The sequence below is a fragment of the Macaca nemestrina genome, chromosome 8 (assembly GCF_043159975.1).
Source record: "Macaca nemestrina isolate mMacNem1 chromosome 8, mMacNem.hap1, whole genome shotgun sequence".
In the NCBI taxonomy this organism is placed as follows: Eukaryota; Metazoa; Chordata; class Mammalia; order Primates; family Cercopithecidae; genus Macaca; species Macaca nemestrina.
Window position 1 is genome coordinate 152,373,542 of NC_092132.1, and position 22,266 is coordinate 152,395,807.

The 22,266-nt window shown below is 46.0% G+C and overlaps 1 protein-coding gene across 4 annotated transcripts in view; it reads right to left on the reverse strand.

Moving 5' to 3' along the window:
• LOC105491895 (Rho guanine nucleotide exchange factor 10) overlaps positions 1-22,266 on the reverse strand; it is a 146,960-nt gene that overhangs the window by 51,115 nt on the left and 73,579 nt on the right. For all 4 annotated transcript variants that reach the window (XM_011758600.3, XM_011758601.3, XM_011758603.3 and 1 more), the window contains 7 exons: positions 19,410-19,487; positions 18,477-18,656; positions 16,610-16,726; positions 14,640-14,732; positions 9,624-9,794; positions 7,312-7,457; positions 3,558-3,733 (listed from right to left, as the gene is read on the reverse strand). In XM_011758600.3, coding sequence (XP_011756902.2) covers positions 3,558-3,733; positions 7,312-7,457; positions 9,624-9,794; positions 14,640-14,732; positions 16,610-16,726; positions 18,477-18,656; positions 19,410-19,487 — 961 coding nt within the window. The remainder of the gene's footprint in view (positions 1-3,557; positions 3,734-7,311; positions 7,458-9,623; positions 9,795-14,639; positions 14,733-16,609; positions 16,727-18,476; positions 18,657-19,409; positions 19,488-22,266) is intronic.

A 22,266-nucleotide genomic window follows, 5' to 3' on the forward strand; every position in this document is an offset into this window, starting at 1 on the left:
GGACCCATGGTCACCAGCTTGCAGCCTCTGCAAGAGAGGAAAGTGTCACATCATAACTCCGGGTGTCGAACACCACAGAGCAAACCCAGGATCCACATGGCGCCTTTGCAGGGACAGGGAGCTCCCTGCTGTCTAACACCGCAGAGCAAACGCACAATCCACACAGCACTTTTGCCGGGACGGCGAGCTCTCTGCTGAGTCTAACACCGCAGAGCAAACGCACGATCCACACAGCACTTTTGCAGGGATGGGGAGCTCCCTGCTGAGTCTAACACTGCACAGCGAACACACAATCCACACAGTGCTTTTGCGGGGACTGCAAGCTCTCTGCTGAGTCGAACACTGCACAGCAAAGCACAATCCACACGGCACTTTTGCAGGGATGGAGAGCTCTCTGCTGAGTCAAACACCGCACGGCAAACACTCAACCCACACGATCCACACGGCACTTTTGCAGGGATGGCAAGCTTCCTACAAAGTCTAACACTCACAGCAAACGCACAATCCACACAGCGCTTTTGCGGGGACGGGCAAGCTCTCTGCTGAGTCTAACACCACACAGCAAACGCACAATCCACACGGGGCTTTTGCGGGGACGGGCGAGCTCTCTGCTGAGTCTAACACCACACAGCAAACGCACAATCCACATGGCGCTTTTGTGGGGACGGGCGAGCTCTCTGCTGCAGCTGCTCACTGGTCTCGGGTGGTTGCCACGCAGCCCTCTCTGCAAGCAGAGGTTGTTGGGCAGTGCTGCCTACACTCTGTCAATATCAAGTAACACACCAACGTTTCCAACACTGAATTTTAGAACAGTCATTCAAGCAGCAGAAATCCTATGATTATCAACTGAGAACGAGAATTTCTGACTTAGCTTCTCGATATAATTTAGAAGTGACAAACGCAAGAGAACTGGAAGAAACAGAAACACTGAGAGTGAATTTGAAGTCATTCTATGAAAACTCTGAGGGAGCCCCATGGAGATGTGGCTCATGGATGTGCCTGGGTTTTGTCAGCATAAACGGTAAGGAGTGAGCTGAGATGAGCAGAGTGAAGGGACGTCATTCGCCGGCTGCAGCATGGCACTCGTGAGATCAACATAATGGATTTGAAGCCACGTAGACCCCTCATGATTGACGCTAACAAGAGACTGTCGGTCCACCCTGGATGAATCCAGACGTGTTGGGATAGAACCCCTGCCAGTCCGCAGCATGAAGCACAGCACCCACTTACACCTTCTCTGTAAATGCAAGACAGCACCATGCTCTTACCTGACGTCGGAAAAAAGCCCCAGAGAATTCTGACTTGAGTTCTATCTTCAGACACACAGAGAATTAGCAAATTTTAAATAATTTGTTTTAAAAAGTTTTTTTTAATCTAGAAGAACAAAACACTATTGATGGCAAAACAAATTTATCACTTAAACTCTCTGTTTAAGGCAGTGGGAAAAAAGATGTCCAATGAAAAACTGGTTTCACTGAGGTTGACTAGCTGCTTTTTCCATAGAGACGTGATTTAAAAAAAAAAAGAATCAATGCAAGTCTGCAAAACACAATCATATATGTTTTCAAGTGTGTTCCAAAGTCCCCTGAACTGGAGATACAATACCAAAGATCTCCTTGGATTCAGAATAAAGAAAAAGATTTTCTCTCCAATGTGACATATTTCTTTTTAATAGACAATGACAACTTGTCCATACTCAGTGTTTCTCCTCTTGCTGTGGCTGATGAGGAGCTCACAGTTAAATCTAGAGTGCAAATGCAGTGATCAACTCACTCCAGGTTCTTTCCTCCATACAGTATTTTTTAAATGGGTTGAATCACCCTGCTTTATGCTTTTTTCATATTGCTAACTGATTCTAATCTTATTCTAAGTTAACTCAGCATAAATCATAAATAAAAAGATGAATAAGAAAATATAACATTGCATGGAATACATACTATTTTATGGATCAAAGTCACCTTTAGCTATTTGAATACAATAAGGCCATCTTAATTATGAATAAATTCTAAGATCGCTAGCATTATAAACTACCCAAAGGTGTTTTTGTTCACAAAACCACAACATAAACTTGATTGCTAATCAATGTTTCCAAATAATTTAAAAGGATTTTTGAAAACCTTTAACAAGGCATCCAATTTGCTCTTGAATAAAATGTTAATGGATCACGTCAATTTGGAAATCGTTTCTCTGTCCCCACGTCCCCTCTCCCCCCGGTCCTCCCTCTTGCTCTCCACACCACTCCAGGAACAGCTCGTTTGGGAAATCTGGATTTTGGTACTTCGGTTATTTGTGGAGAGGGTCTGATACAGACGCATACTACTTTAAGTAGAAGGAGGATTTAAGAGTCAGAAATTGAAGAGATTACAAATTGTAATAATATGCTTGACGAATTAGCCTACTAGGCAGATTACCAAACGGAATGACTATTAACATCAGGGGAATGAGAAAAATAAAAGCGATCCCAAAGCAAATGAGACCTAATACTCCTTACATCATGTTCTGCAAATCCACGTGAACATGCGAATTCAACCAGAAAAGGTTAAAAGTTCTCAAGTGGTTTTCTTGCTTCTGAACAGGTCAGAAACAAAATAATCTGAAAAATTGATGCATATTTAACCTATAAAAGGTGAACTGAAAGTTCCCATGCATTATGTTTTTTTAATTGTTCTACAATTCAGGGGTAGAGGCCAAAAAGTGAATAAAACTTAGCCAGTCGTTCTTCGGATTTTTTAAAAAATGAAGAGAAGGTAAGGATTTTTACACTAAGATTAAAATCTGCAGTCTGAACAATGTTGGGTAATAATAATCATAAATCGTGTGCAATGCTAAGACATTTCCAAAGCATTCTGACACCTCCCATTTCACCTTGGGAAGTTCGTGGACAAGCACTACCTCCACGGGGAAACTGAGTAAAGACACCCCAACGCTGCCCGGCAGTGCGAGCAGGTGGACACAGAGCCAAACTGGAACCACCACCGCCTCAAGCTCGACGACTTCTGCGCCAGCTCCACACACTCAGAGACAAACACTGAAGTCCTCATCTGGTTAACTGGAAACGCAAAACTGAGCTCACTGGACCGGGAAGACGGAATCCTCTTCTGAGTGGCCCGAACCCGAAGGAGCCCCAGCGGCACACCGGACAAGTCAGAGATGAGCAGCCGACTTGACCGTGTTAGTGAGGCAGTGTACAGATTCTAGAGACTGGATCACCTCTGCAGACTTCCCGTGTTAGACCCTGAGCCTGCCATGCCAGAGCGGACGCTGGCTGCACGGCTGACGTCAGAGCGTACGCTGGCCCCACCGCTGACGTCAGAGCGTACGCTGAACCCACAGCAAACATGAACGTGAGAGGGAGCGTCAGATTTACCGTGTTAAACCCTGAGCCTGCCATGTCAGAGCGGACGCTGGCTGCACGGCTGACGTCAGAGCGGACGCTGGCCCCACCGCTGACGTCAGAGCTTACGCTGACCCCACAGCAAACATGAACGTGAGAGCGCGCGTCAGATTTACCGCGTTAGACCCGTGTTTGCACGAATGTGAGAGAAAGCGTCACTTACTTGGCTTAGCGTTCGCAACCACGGCCAGGCTCTCAGGCGGGTGAACGGCAAGGTGCCTGCTGTGCTCGCCCGCGCCTGGGCTGCTGCCATACTCGATGGCGTCCACGTGTCCCAGCGGAACGCTCCACTTCAGCAAGTACCTCTGGCTGCTCATCACACGGCTGTCATGAGAGGCGCTGAAACGACCAGAAGATGCCTGTTTTACGAATAATTACGTGGACACGTTATGGTAACGTTTGTCCCTCAGATATTCAAGTGAGAAACTTTCCATTGCTGAACTGTAACTCTTCCGACTTTGTCACAGGAGTAACTGTGCCTCTGACTTTCTTACAGAATCCCCACTCGCTGCCATAAAGAGGCCTGGAGGTGGATGAGAGAGAGTGCAGGGAAGAGCCGCACAGGGACGGATCTCCCCGAAGCGCCGAGGTTTTCCGTAAAGGCTTAAAAGGAAGCAGCTCGGTGCTCGCTGATGACTCGGAGCAAAGGTGCTCGATTCCCAGGAAGTCTCCTATGTGGATAGAGATATTCTCTGGTGGTTTCCTAAGAGATTCCTGCTTTACTCTTTTATGGCTACACCATAACCATTTTAAGAGAATCAAATACCATTATACTCCATGACTAAAATATGTATCAAGTATACAGAAATTGAACAGAAAAAAAAAAAAACTACGACTTATACAGATTATTTTCTTCTTTTATCATAAACAGAACACATACGTGAAGAAACACAAAACACGTATGTATGGTCTAGTGGAAATGGCCTGCGTCAATATATGTGTAGCTGCCACCAAGGCCAAGGCTGTGACTTCGCCATCATTCCTGCAGTCCCAGGTGCTCAGGAAATCCCACCCTCCAGAATCAACCATTATTCTCAGTGATCATCACGTTTTGCTTTTCAAGATATTGCCGTTAAAAATCAAAGTATGGTAAGAATAACCAAAATGCTGGGTGCTATGCATTGGACTAAGCACCTGACTTGCTGGGAGCCTGCCTGCACCCAAGCTCTCCAGTTCCCTCTTATACCAGAGCACTCTGCCCTCCATGACGACATCCAGTCCATACAGAAAGGGAAAGGAGGAAAAATAATTCAGACACAGGAAGAGGAAAGACGGGTTGTATTCTGTGAATTAGACTGTGCCTCCAATTTAGAAAAACAGAAATGCCCATGAGTTCTTACCAAAATTTCGATTCCTCCTCTTTGAATGTAAAAATCTCCATCCCTACAGAGGAGGTTTAGAATCTTAATTCTACAGGGCCGACCAAAGGGTCCTTGGGGGCATGAACCAAAATGGGTTCTCATCTCATCACCTTCGGGCAGTGTCACTGAAAATCTCACACTGACAACACGTCCATGGGAAATGATTGTGACTCACCACCACACTTCGCAAAAAAAGAAATTCAAGCCCTGTCATTGTGGGAAAGGCAGGGGCATTATTTTAAGGAATCTAGCAGTAAGCACAGCTGAGTTACTAATAAAGTATTCATTTTAATTCATCTTTAAAGTACACCACTTCTATCAGTGTGAGAATGTTAAACCTACTTAAAACTGCCCAAGAGCCAAGTGTGTCCTGGCGCTCCCCGACAGCAGACCGGGGAGTGGTGGGGGGTGGTTCTGGAGCAGGGGTCAGCGTCAGACAAACATCGATTATGAATGTGGAAAAGACTCAACAAGGACCATTATATTTGCACAGGACTTTGCTGTTTACAAGGTCATTTCACTTCTATGATCTTGTCTCCCAGGGCAGGTGGGACAAGCATTCATGTCCCCAACTTGACACATCATGTTGGCCAACTTGCAGGTGAGGAGCTGGGTGGATTCAGTGACATTGGGGCCGCTTCACTGAACACTAACTTTCCAGGTGTTACACGGAGAGGGGGGTCCTGGGACAGTTAAACTTGGAAGCCATCCTGCTAGGTGATAAACACCATTAGTCTCCACACTGTGGGAAGCACCTCATAAGATAACATCAGGGAAACAGGGGTGGAGACACCTTATTCTGCATCCTCGCAATTCTAAGCATCCTCTCGAACAGCCCACACCTTGAGTTCTCCAGCTGCGACTTCCCACGGCCTCGCTCTGTCAGCTCCTCTCCAACGCAGGGTGCAGCGGGCTTTGCTTCTGCACATGGAAGGCAGGTGGCCTGTGGCTGTCGCCAGGTGTCCACAGTGAAGGCTGAGCCATGGGGTATGAGTCAAATGAACAGGGTTCTTTCTCTTACAAGGAGGAGTATCATTAAAGACTTGTATATATATTTTTTGGACTTATTTTGTAGCTGCCACAAAATAAGTGAGGATGATGAGAAGCAACAATGAAAATCTGTCCCTCGCAGGCAGTGCCACGTGCCAGGTGCCCTGCGGCAGCTTAATGAATGTCCTCGCCTTGACCCCTGAAGAGCCCCACGAGAGCGTACCACCGGACTCATTATTTTATGATCAACCCTATTGCACGGATGAGGAGTCCAAGGCCTAGTCAGAGCGGGTAATTTTCAGAGTTCAGAGAAGGTAGAGCTGGAGTTCACGCTAAGGAGTCTGACTCCTGAGGGCTGACCTGCACACCCTCGCTGCCTGGGTCTCTAAGGCAAGGTGAGGAGGGCAGGCAGATACATCCAGCTGCTGGAAAATGGGGGTGACGGACATGAAAAATAGGGCATGTTTAGTGGTGTACTGGCAAATGTTTAACAGCTGGCTCTCACTGGGAGGACAGGCTCCTAACACGTTGTGTTGGGCAAATTCCGTGGTGTAAATGCTCCCATGTGGATGACTTCAGGCTACCAAATGTTTACCAATTGGCTGTCAAAACTCTGGACGATTGAACGCTTGACTCTTGCAAGACATGATGAATTGCCACTACATTCGCTGGCATTATTTTCTACAGCACCAGGAGCGTTATAGTTAATTTTATCTGAATTCCCTTATCATCTACCTATATTTGAAGACTTTTTAACTTCTCACATATCCTTATCTAACTACAATATTCCATGTGTTGGAGAACGATTCTGATGTAAACTATTTTAAGTGAAAATAACTTGGCCGGGCGCAGTGGCTCAAGCCTGTAATCCCAGCACTTTGGGAGGCCGAGATGGGCGGATCACGAGGTCAGGAGATCGAGACCATCCTGGCTAACACGGTGAAACCCCGTCTCTACTAAAAAATACAAAAAACTAGCCGGGTGAGGTGGCGGGCGCCTGTAGTCCCAGCTACTCGGGAGGCTGAGGCAGGAGAATGGCGTAAACCTGGGAGGCAGAGCTTGCAGTGAGCTGAGATCCGGCCACTGCACCCCAGCCTGGGCGGCAGAGCAAGACTCCGTCTCAAAAAAAAAAAAAAAAAAAAAAAGAAAATAACTCATTTTCTTGGTTTACAATAAATATGAATATACCCAACTTTATTATATTTAAACATTTATCAAAAATATATTTATAGAGAAGCAGGTAAAGAGAGAATTTAAACCATAAGAAAAAGAACTCCTGAATTATTTAGGAGGATTATGAAGAAATTCAATTTAGTTTCTAGTTCCACCATCAGCCGTGTTTAAAGAGTATATAAACCTCTACGTACTTAACTTCTAACAGTGACTTGGTGACTTCTATTTAAAAATAAGCTTGCTTATAATAAGGGTTCCTTTAGTCACAGGACTAAGCTTTGGCACAAAAAACCAGTTCGGTCTGAGTGACAGAATTAACAAAGTCATTTATGTGCCCTTAGGCAAAGGTAACATGTAATGATAGGACTGCTATAGAGAATTCAATGCACTTACCGTGAGCTGACGGTGGCACACATTAACACATCATTTAACATGAAGACTCGGCGTTCTTTGGTTTTAACAATCTCTCCTCTGTCGTTGTAAACTGTTTCTATCATATCATCAGATCGAATGAGGTATCGGCTTCCACTGCTGAGAAGCTGGACATTCAAAACACAGCGCAGGGACCACAGTTGAGTTTACCCAGAAAAGAAAAAGATGAGGAAAAGTCTGGTATGGAGTCTGAGGGTGACTTTCCAAACTGAGCGCTTTACGGAAATCGTTCCTATGTTCACCGTGACTGCACCGAACATCCACCTGCTTCCTCACAGACTTTCACCGCACAGTCGGCCCTCCCGCGATTTAAACACGACATTAACCAGGAACGGTGAGGAATGGAAGGAATTGTTTCATAATTTTACTTTTCCCTAAGTCAACCTAATTAAGCATAGTTCAATGACTATCTTAACTTCTCCACGTAGGCCATATTTTACTTCACTGAGCCAAACCAAAACCATCAGTTCTTCAGAAAGATGCTTTGTATGAACCAAGACAATGGCATGCGATGTGGAAGTCAGACTACTTTTTTTGTTTGTTTGTTCTGAGATCAAGCCTTGCTCTGTTACCCAGGCTGCAGTGTAGTGGCACAATCTCAGCTCACTGCAACCTCCACCCCCTGGGTTCAACTGATTCTCGTGCCTCAGCCGCTCGAGTAGCTGGGACCATAGATGTGCGCCACCACACCCAGCTAATTGGTTTCTTTTTGTATTTTTAGTAGAGATGGGGTTTCGTTATGTTGGTCAGGCTGGTCTGGAACTCCTGACCTCAAGTGATCCACCCACCTCGGCCTCCAAAAAGGCTGGGATTACAGGCGTGAGCCACCGCACTCGGCCAATACTTATAACAATTCAGCCCACAAGAAAACAGAGTCCTCAGCCCCGGTGGTCTGTGCTGTCTTTTGATTCTAGATCTGCGCTGCTGCCCAGCTCTGAGCAACCAGCGAGACACCCGCCTCCCTGACTGTCCTTGCCGAGTGCACGATGGGAATGATGGGAATGAGGGAATGATGAGGTATGTGCGTGACATTCAGGGTGAAGCATCATCACCTCTTCCTGGGCCTCTGGGCTTGCTCTGTGCCCCACATGTATTCAGAGGTTCAGGTGCCACAGGGAGCATGATTTTAAATAACATCAACCATGTCAAGAATATAACTGAATACAATTTGCTGCTTATAAATGTTCCTACATAAACCATTTGGAGAATTGGGAAAAGCGTGTGGCTTAAAGTGTATTACCATAAAGTTCACACAGTTAAATTACTGAATGTCATTGTGACATAAGAAACTACTCCTAATGACAAAACAAACTGTGATTTTAGCAACAATGAATATTAGATGCAATAACTTAACACAGTTCATACAAATTAGCATCTCCCTGTGAGCCAGGGCCTTCAACGAATACAGGAAAGCCCACATAAAACCAGAGCCTGCTGCAGAGAAGTAGTTATGTAAGCATCAAGCTGAAATGTAGCCTCGCAAATGAAACACTGCCCTCTGGGTCCTGCATCTCTTTTGGGGGGTCAGTACAGCTTAGCCCATGCATAGGTGAAGACAAAAAATGTTTGTGATTTTTTTTTTTGAAGCAGGGTCTTGCTCTGTCACCCAGGCTGGAGTGCAGCAACTCAATAACAGCTCACCGCAGCCTGGACCTCCCAGGCTCAAGCAATCCTCCGGCCTCAGCCTCCCAAGTAGCTTGGACTACAGGCATGCCACTGTGCCAATTTTTTTTTTTTTTTTTTTTTTGGTATGGGGTTTCACTATCATGCCCAGGCTGGTCTCAAACTCCTGGGCTCCAGTGATCTTCCCACCTCAGCCTCCCAAAGTGCTGGGCTTACAGGTGTGAGCCACTGTGCCCAGCCTGTAAATATTTTCAGCTTTACTATCTGAAACTAGATAGTTATTTTGAAAGCAAAATTAAGCTAAAGGAGTTGCTTTAACTATTACTATCTGAAATTAGATAGTTATTTTGAAAGCAAAATTAAGCTAAAGGAGTTGCTCTTAACCTCTTGGGAGGTCCTGGATCCATCTGAGGGTCTGATGAATGTATGAATCTCTTTCCTAAGAAAATGCAGACAGGCTGTTAAGGTTTTACATACAATTTCCACATTGGGGTGACTCTCCCAAAGGCCTCCATCCACCCCAGTTAAGAACTCTGGGCTAAGGGAATTACTCCCAACGTTCCAAAAGATTAGTATTGCTGGATAACGACAGCTTATTAGTACAAAGCAAAAATAATTTTGGAATAGAGTTGAAGAAACCCTCTCTCAACCTTGTTCAGGTATCTTTCGTTTATGGCTTTGGCTATTTGCTTAACTTCACAGCGTTGATCAGCATCTCTCTTTCTTTCATTTAACTTCTCTGCCAGTGTTTCGAGCTCTGTCAGGGCCATCTGAAGAGGCAGCCTGTCGGGGTGGCCTTTGGAGGTGTTCTTCAGCATGTCCTACAAGCAAGAAGGGAGAGGTGGGCAGTTACCATGTGCGCACTCCCAGTGCAACGACAGTCACGTCACTCACCAGCTGACGATGGAAAGGAGGCAGTGGCATCCGTCATCCTGGGGAAAAATAAAGTCAGTTCTTGGGAAGGGATGATGAGCTGAGTGAGTCATGACTTGGCTGAACATCTGAACAGCTTCCTTTGCAAAAACAAAATCGAAAAAATAGCTCTGTGCAATAAAGGACACGCTAAATATGAACATATCACAATCTCAGAACTGCCGTGCGCTTGGAATGATGCTCACGATGATGAGAGATTGTCCTTCTCAAGTTGAGTCAGACAGATGAACCCACGCACAGATGGGTCCAGCTACTTTCTTCAAAAGATCAGTCCTCCAATTTCTAATGTGCAGGAGTTCTGTGGTGCCAAATAATGCACCCATGGCGCCAACTCACACAGCAGGATGGAGTCTCTCTCACACTGACAAAGGAACCTGATCTTAGGGCAGCAAAGATGCATGACACAATCATGGTGGGTCCATGTCACTAAACGTTCATCCAAACCCACCGAATGCACAGCACAGGGGTACATCCTCCTGTGACTGTGGCCGCTGGGCAGTGGCTGCTCCTGGTTGTCACAAATGCACTCTGGCGGAGATGTTGTGGGCGGTGAGGCGGGGGGGGGGTGCTGTGCATGTTGGGGGAGGGGTAGTTGGGAAATCTCTGTACTTTCCACTCAATTTTGCTGTGACCCTAAAATGTCTCTTAAAAAGTCATCTTTAAAAAAAGGGAGTTGAGCTACCTCTTCTCCCAGTTAAGGTTTCAGATAAGCACAAGGAGGTCAAAGGGAGGGTATGTGGCACAAATCAGCAACAACTGCCAGCAAAAAATGACGCACTGCTGCCAATCACAGGATAAACTTTAACAGGCAATAACAAAAGGACACTTTCGTCACCTTGGTTTTATGCAGGGCCTTTTGTTTCCCAGCTTGCGTTCACATTTGACACGCTGATGTTTGCTGAAGGGGCAAACGTGAACTTGAAACACTCTTTCTCAGAATTAAATGTGGTTCTGCAATGAGATCTCAGGGACACGGGGAGGGGAGCATCACACACCAGGGCCTGTCGGGGGTGCAGGGTGAGGGGAGGGAGAGCATTGAGACAAATACCTAATGCACGCGGGGCTTAAAACCTAGATGACGGGTTGATAGATGCAGCAACCCACCATGGCACATGTATACCTATGGAACAAACCTGCACATTCTGCACACGTATCCCAGAACTTAGCGTGAAAAAAAAAATGTGGTTCTGCATCTTGCCTACCAACTTTTACATGTTTATAGGAATATGAGCAGTCATGGAATCCAACAGTGTGCTTATCTTTTTAAACCTTTTTTTAAAATCTGGAAAGGACGCTGTATAAATGATCAAATGTTTCCAGTTTGTAGTGAATATAAACAATTCTATACATTTGTTTCCTATGAGTCACAACGAATTCTATCAAGGCAAAAAAGAACAATCTTAACACTAGTTCTGCATCAAAACCACACACTGGCGGTGGCACCGGGGACTCGGCGTGCGATGGAGACAGCAGCTGGCACATGATGGAGTCCAGCATGCCGTGGGGCCGCTGAGCACAGCCAGGAACATCTGCTGGGCCGGCAGCCTCCCGAGGAGGCCCAGGGAAGGAGAAAAGTGAAATTTCTCGCTGCTATTGTTACCAGAAATTGTTACTTATCTTTGCACAACAACAGAGAGAAATAGGTAGCTGGGATAAAGTAAGACAAATGTCACACGCGGCTGATGGATGTTTCCGGATCCATGGGAGAAACTGACAGTCCCAGCAAAGCCAGGGTGAGCCGGCTTCACTGCCTGAGCCAGGAGACAGCTGTGGCTTCACAGCACCTGTCTTAGAAAGAAGGTCTGGGAGCGCTAACAAGGAAAAATGCAGGCAGGACTGGAAAGTAGAAACCAGGAGAGTCACTGGGAGGAAGGGGACAGAGGGTGTCCAGGCCCCTCCCCACTGTCTCCCCATCCACCTACACACAGCACACGGACCACAGCAGAAGGCAGGAGGGACGGTATGTGCTTGTACCTGCTGACTCTCTGCAGCCCATCTCCTTGCCCAATCCCAGGTGCCCTGAGCACCCACACCTGAGGCAGGGCCCCTGAGGCACAACCACGTAATGACCAGATGCAGACACCACCTTGTCTCCAACTGTGCTTCTTCCGAAGCACGTGGACCCACCCTGTTCCCCTCCGAGAACACTCTAGGATGCGCCAGCGTTTCAACAAATGTGGGCAAAAAGTGTCCCTGAGGGAAACTGCTGGGCACATCTAGGACCTGCAATTTGTTTTTTCAGATCAAGGCAAAGACCATTTTCTGCTTCGGGGGCAACGAACTCTGTGTGGGAAATTCTAAGGAGGGTCTCTCGAGGCAAGGAGGGAGGAGGACGGGCACAGCTGTGTACAAACTGACCTACGTAACTGCTGGTGACGATCTGGAAGAGCACGTTGAGTCTTTCTAAATGAGTCTTTCTAAATGAGTCTCTCAATTCTAAATGCTGGTGACGATCTGGAAGAGCACGTTAAGTCTTTTGACTTAAACTCAGAATTCCAGTTATAAACTCAAGAATTTGGGTGTCAAAAGGCCGATGGAAACGTGGGAGCTGCTCAGGTTCCTCAAGATCCCGGTAGAGGCTTTTCCCTGCGGTTCCCTCTCCTGTTCCCTTTCCAGCAGCCCCGCCCACAACTTCTGTCTAAAAAGAACACACTTTGGAAAAAACCTAGGCAAAAGTAGTTACTTACTTACTTGTAGTTACTTACATTTAACCAAAACCTAACAAGCGCGTTTGAAAATTATATCCAAATTTAATAAATCAAAAAAAATTTAAAAACTATTCTGATACATCATAGAAAGCCAACAATGGGTGTGATCTCACAACACAGTCAGCGCTTGCTATCATCCCGGGTGACCAGGAACCACCCAGGGACTCACTGGTGCATCGCTAAACACAGGGCATGTGGGCCACTTCACCCGTATGGTTTAGGAGGCGACACAGGGTATGTGGGCTGGTTCCCCTCGTATGGTTTAGGAGGTGACTGTAGCCTTGCTTCTGGCCCCTTCACAGCCTGGTGACACCCTCCCAGCTGTGGCTGAATAACTAACATCTAACAGGCAGCCTGACCCTGTTCCTCCCAAGCGCCAGCCTCCCTCTCACGAGGAAGCTCATTCATCACGTCCGTGGCTGCTTGCCAGAAGGCCAACAGCGTCTCACACGTATTAGGACTCAGGACATGTTTGTCAGCTGAAGAAATAAAACACACTTTGAATATTTTGATTTTGGGGAAAAAACCAGCTTTTGTTATTAATGCTCTAGTACAGGCAAACTGTACAATGTTAAAAATATAAGCGAGGCCGGGCGTGGTGGCTCACGCCTGTAATCCCAGCACTTTGGGAGGCCGAGGTGGGCGGATCACAAGGTCAGGAGATCGAGACCATGGTGAAACCCCGTCTCTACTAAAAATAGAAAAAATTAGCCGGGCGCAGGGGCGGGCGCCTGTAGTCCCAGCTACTCGGGAGGCTGAGGCAGGAGAATGGCGTGAACCCGGGAGGCGGAGCTTGCAGTGAGCCGAGATTGCACCACTGCACTCCAGCCTAGGCGACAGAGCGAGACTCCATCTCCAAAAAAAAAAAAAAAAAATATATATATATATATATATATACATAAGCGAGAGGATAAAATTAACATGACCCATCACCCTAAACACGGAAAGAGCCCATGTTGATACTGTAGTATGTATCCTTTTTCACACTTTTATGACTACTTTTATGTAAAAAGAATGTGCCACAGATTTGGTTGATCAAAAATAAATATAAAAACCTCAGTGGAAGGGGACTTGACACTATTTGCCAGGTGCCGGTTCATTTCTGGCAATGATTTCACCAGTTCATCTTAATCAGCTCTAATAAGCAGGCAGGCAAAGCAGAGTCCTCTGATTTAATTAGAAAAAGCAAGCTGAGTAATCATTGAAAAATCGACACAGGCAGAGGCCAGCATGGACTCTCCTTTGAAATACCCTCCCTGGAGGCACGGCATTCATTTAAATAAAATGGGCGCTGAGCCCCGCAGCCTACAGGGTCACCTGGGCTTCAGGGTATGTGGGAAGGTCAGAAAACGAGCGGCAACCACACATCGCGTCAGACATCACCGAGAGGCCGTCCGCTGTGCGATGTCACGTCAGCACTCAGAACGGGCCTTCTGTTCACGGTCACAGGTATCCAGTTGAGAATCCTTGGTTTAGAAAAATGAGGGTCCAGTGGAAAGTGTCTTCACCATTGCGGCATCTCCCTGTCCTCGGTGATTTGCTGTTAAATCAGCGATGGGTATGTTTTGTTTAAATCTATTCTTAGCTTTCCAAGCCTGTCCATCCCCTCTGGGCACAGAGGCAAGAATCATTTTTCATGTGATTCTAGACCAGACGCAGGCACACTGGAGAAAGGAGCTGTGACCTGTGGGCCACTGATAACCGAGCCCTGTAGCCCCCCAGTGCCGGGGCCCCACGAGACAGCGCATGTGGCGGGCCAGGGCCCATGGACACCCCTCCCGCAGCCCATCCCCTCTGTCCCCCAAGGCCGGCCTCGCAGGCACTGGGCCCTACAGCTGCCCCCGAAGTAGGGTGACTCTCCGCAGGTCTCCACCTGCCTCTACCCCCCACCTCCTGTAACTGCCTAGAGAGGAGATGGGGAGACCCAAGGGGCGGCCACTCCAAAGTGGAGGAACAGATGCCATTTTTAAATGAATCATGGACGAGCCGGAGACAAGCCTGAGGAGGCCACCGTGAAGCACTTACCTGGAGCAGGAGGATGAACTGTGGGAACCTCTGGATGGGCTTCATCATCAGGCTATAGAGCGTGGTTCGGTCAGGACTGGCCTCCTGTTCCTGCTGTGGGGGAAGGCACTGGGGTCACCTCCCCGTGGGGCTGCCATGCCCTGCCTGCCCCTGGGGCCGCCTCCTCCCCACCACACTGAACACCCGGGAAAGTCAAAAGCCTGCACCTTGTCTTCAGCTACAAGAAGAAACTTGGCCAAATACCTTCCAGCCGCTTTCTGCACCTGCTCTAGGGGCTTCCGCTTTGCTGCAGGGGCCAGGCCTCCCGTGTCGGCCTCAGCTCCCGGGGTTAATTCCCCAGGCCAGGGGACTGGGTAGATTCCAGGGGGTGTCCTTGGGTGTCTGTGTTCTGGCCATAGTGGGTCCCTAGAAAAGGCTGGCAACCTCTTCTGGTGCCATGGGCAGAAGGACGTCCTGGAGGCTGAGGGCCCCTCTCCCTGAGCACATCAGGGATGCACAGTGGGGCCATTTGCTACCGAGGCTGCTGGGCAATGTTGACCTCGGGGGAGTCTCCAGTTCTCTCCGCTGAGGGGGCTGCGCAGTGAAGAGGGCAGATAGCACAGACCTGGCTGTGCCCCGGTCTCTCCGCTCACAGGGCACCTGACTCTTTGGGGCTCAGGTCCTGGAGCTATGAAATGGGATGAGAGAGTATATCTCCTAAGGCCACAAGGCAGCCGCCAGCTGAGGAGTGGGCACCGCAGTCACAGCCACGGCTGACATCAAAACTACAACAGAATCCCCAGAGGGAGTGCGCTCTTAAGTGAGTCCATGTTTTCTTTCCCCAAGAGAAAGAGATGGTGCCCTAGCCAAAGGACAGAGCCCACAACTGTCCAGAGCGGGAACTGCGATCCGATCCCTTAGGACAGAGCCCACAACTGTCCAGAGCGGGAACTGCGATCCAATCCCTTAGGACAGAGCCCACAACTGTCCAGAGCGGGAACTGCGATCCGATCCCTTAGGACAGAGCCCACAACCCTCCAGAATGGGAACTGCAATCTGATCCCTTAGGACAGAGCCCACAACTGTCCAGAGCGGGAACTGCGATCCGATCCCTTAGCAAACCTCGATGGGCCACAGACTGTGTTCCAGCAAGAGCGGGAGCCGCCGTGCTGGATAAGGCAGAGGGAAAATATTCCAGCTTCAATGACACGTTGCTGTGGGTGAGAATGCTTGGCCTGTGTTCACTCGCTCCAGGTAGCAGCAGTTTCCAAGAAACAGTCCAAGTAAGAAGAACACAGTTTGTCCCCGGGGTTTATCATGCAAATGAGGGCTCCACAAAGGAGACTCAGTTCCGGGATGTCTTTGAAGGGGGTTTCAGCCTGGTTCATTGTGCAGCAAACTGTCAGAACACAGCCTGGGACACGCATCCCCTGACTGGGGAAGCCCTGCCTGCCTGCTGATTAAATAACGCTCGCCCACACCTGTCTGGGGACATGCTCCCCATCACTGCCAGGTCAGAGACCACTGAGGAAGGCCGTCAGCGCTGTCCTCAGCATCGCAGGGAACACAGCCCGCGTCCCCGAGGGGTAGGGCCCGTTCCAGGCTCTGACTCTCCAGGCCGTTGTGTATCCCCGATCCCAAAGAGGCCTGGAATTGAGATGTTTGGTTTCTTTGATTCCTAATACCATACTGAAGGACAGGAAGGAAAAGGTAACTTTGGGATCTGATCTTGACTTCTTTTTTTGGGATCTGATTTTAACTTTCTTTCTGTCTATTCACTGATATGCTTTTAAGGATGTGCAAATAAAATTGTTTTCAAAAAGCTACATTAGGACCTAAAATTCATCTTCATTTCTAGCATTAATCCAATACCTAGGGCACTATTGGTACTGAAATCTTAATAATGAATAACTGCATTTACAGCCAAAGTTTGACATGTAACTTATTATCAGATGGTGTTAAAACCCAAATGAAAAAAAAAATGTGTTTACCTTTAAAAATTCAAGAAAAGCGGGCTTTGTGGCACATGTTTTCTTGAGGACGGCCACGGCTGTGCTGAAATTGTTCACATATTCACTGTACGCGTCCAGCACCATGGACTTAGAAAACTGCAACACAGGAGGAAATTCAGAGAGAAATCAGAGTCCAGATACCCCTTTTCCAACATAAAACAGAAGATTTGAAACTCGCCCTCAAAATACTCTTTCAGTCACTGTGATGTTTTCATAGGATAAACTATTACGACTGTGAGATTTTTTTTTTCTTTAAGCAAGCTTGTTAGGAGTTAAGTTGCTGGTTTGATCTTATTTTTTGGCCCAAGAGCACTTCCTGACATTCTTGTTCAAAACCATGGTAATTTGGGTTTCAGTTAAGAATGTTTCTGACTACAGACAAATAAGGATGGTGATTTTAAGTTCCTGCCAAGTCTCACTTGGTGGGTTCAACCTCCAGGCAAGAAAGTCATGCAGCTCGTTCCATGGTGGGCCCAATATCCTGAGAAACAGGCCTCAACCACACCCTGGAAATGAGGCCTGGGGCGGGGGCTGATCCTGCTTCTCTGGAGTAAGATACAATGCCTCACACGTGTTCGTTTTCCTAAAAGCACAAAGGTGTTCTGTGAAGAGGCAGAAACATTTGTCCTTGCTATCAATATTCAAAGAGAGAAAAATCATTCCATGTTGTTCTAAGAAACCCAGGTCCTTTAGGATGGATGGCAGAGCTTTGGTGTGACCGGCGTTGATACAGGAATGCTTTCATCAAATTCTATTTCTTAAAAAAATCTGTTTGCATTTTAAAATATGTTGGGAAGGTAGGTATTTAAGGAACAGTGATAAGGCTGAAGTTAATATATAAAACAGCCAGAAAAAAATCCAATAACAAAACAAATATCCAATATTTCTCTGTTTTTTAGGATCCATAATGGTATTATGCAAATATCTCTTAAGAATTTTGTTTCTATATTTATTCAAAGCATTTACAGACCTCATCAAGTACATATATAAACTATATAGGAAAACATTTCACATATTATTATGATAGCATTCATTTAAGAAGAGGAACACTTTTTTTTTTAAACTTGCAAGCTTGTATCCCTTTGATAGCATCATAGTCTTAAATAATTACAGAAACCAATCTGTTTCACTCACAGTCCTCTACATCTAGGTAGAATCCAACCCATATACAGTAAGTATGATTCATACACGGAGTGAGGATACAACGACTGGAAACTGTCAGTGCAGAAACCATCAGTGGTTTCCAGGCAGCTAACCCTTTCTCCTGCCAGGAAGTGTTCATGCAAGCTGTTGCAACATCGTATTCCTGTGTCACAGCACAGGGCCGAAAGCCTGTATCCACACAACAGAAGCTACAGCCAAGGGCTAACGTTTGAGAAAACATCTAGGAGTTTTCCCATCACGTGTTTTCTATTTTTCACAGGCACAGAGAATTCTGCACCCACAAAGTGACACCTAGATCAGGAACAGAACCTGTATAAGGGCTTAAAAACGGCAATTTTACGTTACCAAACACAGAGCATCCTTGTTCAACAACAAAAAGCTCCAGCAAATCATCTAACGGGGTATCTAAGGCTTGACAAAGTACATATGTTTAAATCGTCCCAGGTACAGCTTTTGTTCGGAGCGTCTGCCTTTCTGCCGTGGCCTCCCTGGTAAAGATCCATTTGTCATTTCCCTAGTGCACACACTTGGCCAGGGCATTGCAGCTTCAGCCTGACCTTCAGAGAGAACTGCACACTTGTCAGCTTGCAGGAGCTCAGGGACAAAACATCAGCCTAAGAAGGGAAGAGAGGACAGGTGCATGGAGAGCCCTGTGGACATCTGGGTGTCCCGGCTTAATTACCGAAGCCACGAAGACATCACCGATCATTTCCACGGAGTCCCACTCGGAAACGCGGCTGGCCAGCGCGATCTGAAACAGCGAGTGGCACTGCAGGATCTCTTTGACTCGGTAGAACACGGTCTTCAGCTTCCTCTCGCTCAGAAACTTTGGCTCCATATCAGACAGCGGTTTCTCATATTGCTAAGACAAAATGAGCAAAGACGGGTCAGACTTTTCTCTTCAGACTTTTCTCTTTCAGAGCTTGGGTCTTGTTCTGTTGCCCAGAGTGTAGTGCAGTGGTGCGACCAGAGTGGAGTGCAGTGGTGCGACCATGGCGCACTGCAGCCTCAAACTCCTGGGCTCAAGCCATCCTCTCACCTCAGCCTCCCGAATAGCTGGGATTATAGGCATGTGCCATGGGGCATGGCTGCTTCAGACATTTTTCTTTCTTTTTTTTTTGAGACAGTCTCAGTCTGTCACCCGGGCTAGAGTGCAATGGTGTGATCTCAGCTCACTGCAACCTCTGCCTCCTGGGTTCAAGCAATTCTGCCTCGGGACCATAGGCGCATGCTGCCACACCTGAGTAATATTTTGTATTTTAGTAGAGATGGGGTTTCACCGTGTTGCCCAAGCTGGTCTCGAACTCCTGAGCTCAGGCGACCTGCCTGCCTCAGCCTCCCAAAGGGCTAGGATTACAGGGGTGAGACACCGAGCCCGGCCCAGACATTTTTAAATCTCAGATAAATGAATGTAAATATTCACTTACATAAATTATATTTATTTCAAAATAAATCATGACGATGTCAATATACAGACACAATACTTAGATCCTTTTGAGAATTTTGCAAATTTGCATATGTTTCATAAACATATATGTTTTGCATATATGTATCAAAATGTACATACATAAAAAAGATAAAAATGTATGTATTATGTAACATGACATTTAAGTACCTCCAAAATCCTCTTAAGAGCATCTACGTAGTTCTTTTCACTGTCGACAACTGAACCCAGTATATATCTTCTTACAACCTGTTGGAAATTTGAAAGTACAATGATAGAAAACTGCTTTATAATACATACAGATACATTTTACTTCTATGCTGAGGCTTGCTGATAAATAACTTTTCTATTTTTAGAAAACAGTGCATAAGGGTAACCTAATTAAATAACATTACAGGTACAAAACATACTTTGCCCCATTGATACAATTATATAATGTTTTAAACCTCAAACTATGAACTATAACTACAGTAGGGACAAAAAAAATTACAGCACTGAAAAGAAATTCCTCCACTTATGCAATAATAATAAACTAAACTAACTGATTGTATTTTATGTATCCAACATTCTGGTAGATGATACGTCATATGATTAAGGATAAAAATAGTTCCAGTCTTGATCAATGAATGTTACTAGCAACATTTATCTAAAATCCTTATTCCAAAGTTCTAAGAAAACAAAGTTTGTGGAATGTGGGGGAATCTTTTTTTTTTTTTTTTTTTTTGGCAAAGATCTTTCAACCATCCAAAGATCTACCTATGAAGCCACAAATGTGGACAGTAAATTATTCATGTCACTTAGAGGTGCAAAAAAAAAAAAAAATCCCTATAATCTGACATGTTTGCAATTAAAACCTGACGACATTTTCTGTCTTGCTTTTCATCACTGAAGCACATACAAATACAGACTTGTGGCTGTAAGATCCTGTGAAAGGCCAATGAGGACACCCAGCATTTTCCTCATTCTAAAGACAGTCCAGCTAGTGATCACTGTACTTTCAATTTGCCAATTCATAGAAAACAGAGCAAAACAGGGCAATGGAGTTGCTCCTAAACCAGCATGCACACTCATGCATATGAACACATGCACGGGGCACAGCACACCACACAGACTCCTGCACACACCACCCCACATACATGCAAGATAACACCCACATGCATGCACAGAAACACACCACACACATGCACACACACAGACACACCAGTGTAGTACCAGGCTACCTGCAGCCCTGGATTAAGCTATTTGAAGGGACTGCATTGCCACCTAGTGGGCAAAGAGCATTTTTCACAAAGGAAATTTCTCTGGTTAAAAAGATTGCAGGGCAACCAAGATTTACAAAACCTGATTGACAAGGAAGAGATTACTCTTTTTAGAGAAAGGATTATTCCATGCGCAAAAAACAAAAATAAACCCTTCTAAAATACCCAAAGAAGAAACTGATGTATTAAAAAATACAGATGTGGCTAGGATTAAACACACACACACACACACACACACACACACACACACACACACACACACGGCTAGAAGCTGGGAAGCTGCAGCTGCTGCTGCTGCTGACTGATTCACAGGAAACATTAGAGCACAGAGGCTTCCCTTTCAAATGACAGCTTAGAACCCAAAAGGACAAGCAACCCCTCCCATCATCAAACCCAGGCCAGTCTTTGTTCTGAAATTCAGATTCCCAGACACTATCCCAAGGCCCCGGGGTCAAACATAAAAATGTATTTGTGTATATATACATATAATATATATTATAAATAATATGTTATATACTACATATTATTTATATGTGTACATATATTATGTATATATATTATTTATGGGGGTGTGTGTGTGTGTATCTATATATATTTAAAAGTCCTGAGATGATACTAATGTAGTATCAGGTCAAAAAATCTGGAATGGTATAATACTAAAATACAAAAACAACACCGATCTCCTGGGTTTCATGGCTACTGCATGTGATGTCAGTCTTTTCGGCAGTTCAGTATGACACATCGAATTGTATGCCCGCTAAGGGGTGGGACGGGGAGCCTCCAGTGCTCAAGAAGAGTGTCACTCTCTTCCTGAGAAGCCTAACCTAAAGTCATAGAGGAGAAATCCATCCTGAGGGCAGCCCCCACAGGGAGGGTCCCTGACATGAAGGTCACGGGGCAACTGGACAAAGCCAGGGCTGGAGGTCAATCAGAGTGGCTCCTGGATCTGAGCCTGGAGAGCCGTGGATGGGGCCTGGGCCTGGCCCAGCCTGCCCTTCCTCATATCCCCAGCGCGAATGGGGACAGGACAGGATCCTCTGTCCTCCAGCATCAAGGGTGCTTTCCAAGTAAAGACCGACCCTTCTTTATTTCAAAAAGAACATTTTCCTTTTTCTACCCCCAAATTAGACATGCAAAGAATGTTTAACATACAGCATTTTAGAGTTATGTTTCCCTTAATTCAATTCTAGAGGAGAACAAGAATTAAAGAGCATCAATACCCCCCATTTAACCTTTCAAGAGAAAACTCCCAGGGACAACACATTTGGCAGGAGGAAAATAAAATCAATGTGAATCGTGGCTACAATAAAGATAAGCTGCATGAAAAAATACAGAAATCCTAAATACTGCTAAGTTTTTAATCTTAATCCCAGCTGTCATCTAATTGAAACTGACAGTGCTGTGCTAACACCACACAGAGACCTTCCTATACAGGACTTCACTGAAACATTACGGTGTGATGAGCAAGATGGAAATAGACATTAAAATCCACCCTTCAAAGAAAGGGAAAACTGAACTTCCAAAACGAACTACTAGACAAAAGTAACCGAGATAATCAGATCAAAAAACAGGATTTCATCCAGGTCTGTGAGACTAATTTGGGAAGCTTAAACCCTTTACAGAAACCATAAAACAATGAACAGTCACCACCAATTCGCTGACGAAATCCGCCAAAATCAGTGCCCAACAGACAGGCACTTGGAAAAGTGCCATACACAAAAAGGTCAAACCATCTTTCCTCTAATATCTGCACCACACCTCTACTAATC